This window comes from Poromitra crassiceps (assembly GCF_964638095.1).
Source record: "Poromitra crassiceps genome assembly, chromosome: 15".
NCBI lineage: Eukaryota > Metazoa > Chordata > Actinopteri > Beryciformes > Melamphaidae > Poromitra > Poromitra crassiceps.
The window spans coordinates 1,249,362-1,253,337 of NC_139634.1; the positions used below are offsets into that span (position 1 = coordinate 1,249,362).

Genomic DNA, 3,976 nt, shown 5'->3' on the forward strand with positions numbered 1-3,976 from the left:
ACTGTATGACCCAGCCTGAAAACAGCTCTGCCCCAAGAGCCTTCAAACTTTACCACATCCACCGCAATTATGCAATATAACATAATACAGTATCATTCATATCAGTCATTATATCCACATTACTGATGATGATTATTTTTATTGATCAAAAATCTCATATCAATATTTTGTGAAAGCACCAATTCATAGCTTTCAAGGGGCGTTACGTGCTGCCGGGAACGCCCACCTGGCGGTCAAAAAAAAAACTTGTTCATTCCGCTGCCACCCGAGTCGACTAGTTTCTCACGCTGTGTTTGTTCAGCCGTTTGTACACGCGTCTTTGAGGCCAACATTTCATCAAAGGTAAGCTCAAGTAACGTTACAATAATGATTAAAATACCCCGTTAACGTTACTTGAGCTTACCTTTGATGAAATGTTGGCCGCAAAAACGTGTGTACTTTGATTGGTGGAAAAAAAGCCATTTGCCCTCCCCAGCGACTGAACCACGTCTAATCGCACAAATCCACAACCTCCTCCTGTCTGAGTTTTCTTTCTCCGACGGGATTCTGTAAAAGCACAAGCCAGGCGTGTCTCCTCGTCGGTTAGTGCAACCGATAGCACAACAGGTATCCGGCATTTTGCCTGAACAAACACAGCGTGAGAAACTAGTCGAGGCGGCCAGCGGAATGAACAAGTTTTTTTTTTGACCGCCAGGTGGGCGTTCCCGGCAGCACGTAACGCCCCTTGAAAGCTATGAATAGTCATCCCTACCTATCGATATCAAGGTATTTGGTCAAAAATATTATATTTGTTTTTGTCCATATCACCCAGTGAGCCATGTGGCTTTGAATTACAACTGAACATTTAGCCCACTTTGTATAAATCACAGACATATCGTGTATCACCGTTCAGCCTAAAAAGACCCTGATCTGATTTTGATCCATATCACCCAGCTCGGTGCCAGAGGAAGTGGGCTGTAGCTCACACAGATAAACATGTGGTGGTGGTGCCAGAGGAGGTGGGCTGTAGCTCACAGCCTCACACAGATAAACATGTGGAGGTGCAGAAGGTTGTTGGTTTAATCCCTGCATCAGACTCTGGCTTCAGAAATGTTCACATGATAAGCTGCTGACTGTAAGATAGTAGCAGTGATGTGTCTTTATCATCAGTAGTTTGAACACTGATATGAATAAGCTGATGGAGGAGACTGGACAGGCTCTGTTTCTAGCTCAGTCAGATAAACAGCTGCTTGGCAGGTAACTGTTTGCTGGTTCAAATCCCACCTGTCTCTCTTTACACTTTCAAATCAGATGCCAAAGCCCAAACTGAGAAACAGATATTAGACAGGTGACAGAATCCAGCTGTTTTCTAAGTATTTTTGTTTCTACACCTAGTGGCAGCCTGCAGCTACTACATTCACACAAACTTCCCATGTCAGTAAAAGTTGAGCTGTCTGTGGTTTCCTCTCTCATATCTCTGACAAATTGGAAAAGATGAAATCTAGAGAAATGCATTTGTAGGGTTGGTGTAATATGGCACCATCAGATGTCTTATATGAATTGGTAAATAAATACACCACATTTCCTTCCTGGGGGAACCCGTGACACATGTATGAAACACCTCTATCTCTCTCTCCTCCGTCAGGTGAGAGTCTGTCCGCTCGTGTTCAGGATCTGAAGGTGGACGCTCAGATCGACAGCGGGGTGTGTGACAGCGGGGTGGAGCTCTCCACCGCGTGACGTCCTGATTGGTCCCTCTCCACCGCGTGACATCCTGATTGGTCCCTCTCCACGGCGTGATGTCCTGACTGGTCCGTCTCCAGACTGAACCTTTTTCCCTCTGGAACAGATGGAGGAAAACCCTCCTCCATTTTGCTTTTACAGGCTGAATGTTTTCCAGAGGACCTTTTTATATATTTGTAATTAAATGTGTGATGAACTGCAGCATGTACATGACAGTATGACATGACAGTATGGAAAACATGGGTGAGTTTGTAATGTGTTTTTTTTTGGGGGGGGGGGGGGGGGGGGATTGCAAAGGGCAAAAAAAGAACAACATTTTAATGTTTTGTAGAAAGAAACGACAAAGTAAATGTTTTGTGATTTGGGACACCACTCCAAGCCAAATAATGTAAAAAAAGATGTACCTCTCTCCAGCAGAGGGCGCTCAGGTCCTGGTCTCTGAGCAGCAGTCAGTCTTGACCCCTATCCCCTGAATCCTAACCCCTACCCCCTGAATCCTAACCCCTACCCCCTGATTCCTAACCCCTACCCTGAATCCTAACCCCTACCCCCTGATTCCTTACCCCTACCCCCTGATTCCTAACCCCTACCCTGAATCCTAACCCCTACCCCCTGATTCCTAACCCCTATCCCGATTCCTAACCCCTACCCCATGATTCCTAACCCCTATCCTGATTGTTGCGTTCGTCACATCGAATTTACAATAGCTCTGAGCCGCTGGCTGCAAAAAAACGATCAAACGCAAGTCGGATAATAAATTAGACATTTTGCATGTGTGATTTCTCACTGACTCCAGTCAGTTTTTATAACCGTTTAACAGTCGATGTTAATGGTTGTTTACCTACAACTCAATAGATTCCTAACCTCAAATGATCTCCTAGATAAACTCCAATCAGGCTTTCGCCCCCATCACAGCACTGAAACCGCGCTTACTAAAGTCATAAATGACATCAGAATGAACACAGACTCAGGCAAAAATTTGATTCTAGTGCTACTGGATCTTAGCGCTGCATTTGACACTGTTGACCACTCAATTTTATTGGACAGACTGGAAAACTGGGTTGAGCTATCGGGTACGGTCCTCCAGTGGTTCAAGTCCTATCTTCAAGACAGGAAGTACTTCGTCTCCATTGGCAATTACACATCTGACCTAACTAGGATGACTTGTGGGGTGCCTCAAGGATCCATTATGGGGCCCGTTCTCTTCAACCTTTATATGCTCCCTCTAGGCCTAATTATGCAAAAAAACAAAGTAGCCTATCATAACTATGCAGACGACACTCAGTTGTATATAACTCTTTCCTCAGCTGACTATGCCCCCATAGAATCATTGTGCCAGTGCATTGATCAAATAAATAACTGGATGTGCCAGAATTTTCTACAGCTAAACAAAGACAAAACAGAGGTGATCGTGTTTGGCCCCAAAGAACAAAGGCTTAAAATCACTGCATGCCTTGAGTCTCGATCCCTGAAGCCTGAGGATCAAGTCAAAAATCTTGAAGTTATTATTGATTCCGATCTCAACTTTAACTCCCACATTAAGTCAATTAGAAAATCTGCTTTTTATCATCTTAAAAATATAGCAAGAATTAGGGGATACATGTCCAGACAGGATCTAGAAAAACTAATTCACGCCTTCATTTATAGTAGGTTAGACTACTGCAATAGCCTTTTTTCTGGTCTCTCCAAAAAAGAACTTCGGCAACTTCAGCTCATTCAGAATGCTGCTGCTAGAGTTCTAACGAAGACTAAGAAAGCTGATCATATCACTCCAGTTCTTAAGTCCTTACACTGGTTGCCAGTGTGTCAGAGAATAGATTTTAAAATACTGTTATTAGTCTATAAATCACTTAATGGCCTAGGCCCAAAATACATAGCTGAATTGCTCCCACGCTACGAACCGTCTCTAGAACTCTTAGGTCAACAGGGTCCAGCTTATTAACTGTCCCTAGGATCAAATCAAATCATGGGAAGGCTGCATTTACCCACTATGCTACCCACAGACCTCATTTAATGCAGTTAACCAAAATTCCTGCTGTACTATTTTTGCAGTGATACGGTCACGTCCAAAACATGAGTCACATCTCCTACACTTTGTGTACAGTTGATTTTTAAATTCAGAAATATAAATATTAACGCTTCAAAGTTGTAAACGAGACATTTTTCCCATTCTCACGCTTCTTACCACATGACCTGAACGCAGCAGGAAACCTCAACTCCTTTCCTAATCCCTTAACTCCTACACCCTCTAATC

General features: G+C 43.5%; 1 protein-coding gene across 1 annotated transcript in view; it reads left to right on the plus strand.

Moving 5' to 3' along the window:
* nfkb1 (nuclear factor of kappa light polypeptide gene enhancer in B-cells 1) overlaps nt 1-1,949 on the plus strand; it is a 54,928-nt gene extending 52,979 nt beyond the window's left edge. Inside the window, exon 24 of the mRNA XM_083652040.1 lies at nt 1,625-1,949. Coding sequence (XP_083508166.1) covers nt 1,625-1,719 — 95 coding nt within the window. The 3' untranslated portion in view covers nt 1,720-1,949. The remainder of the gene's footprint in view (nt 1-1,624) is intronic.
* Nucleotides 1,950-3,976: the final 2,027 nt, after the last annotated feature.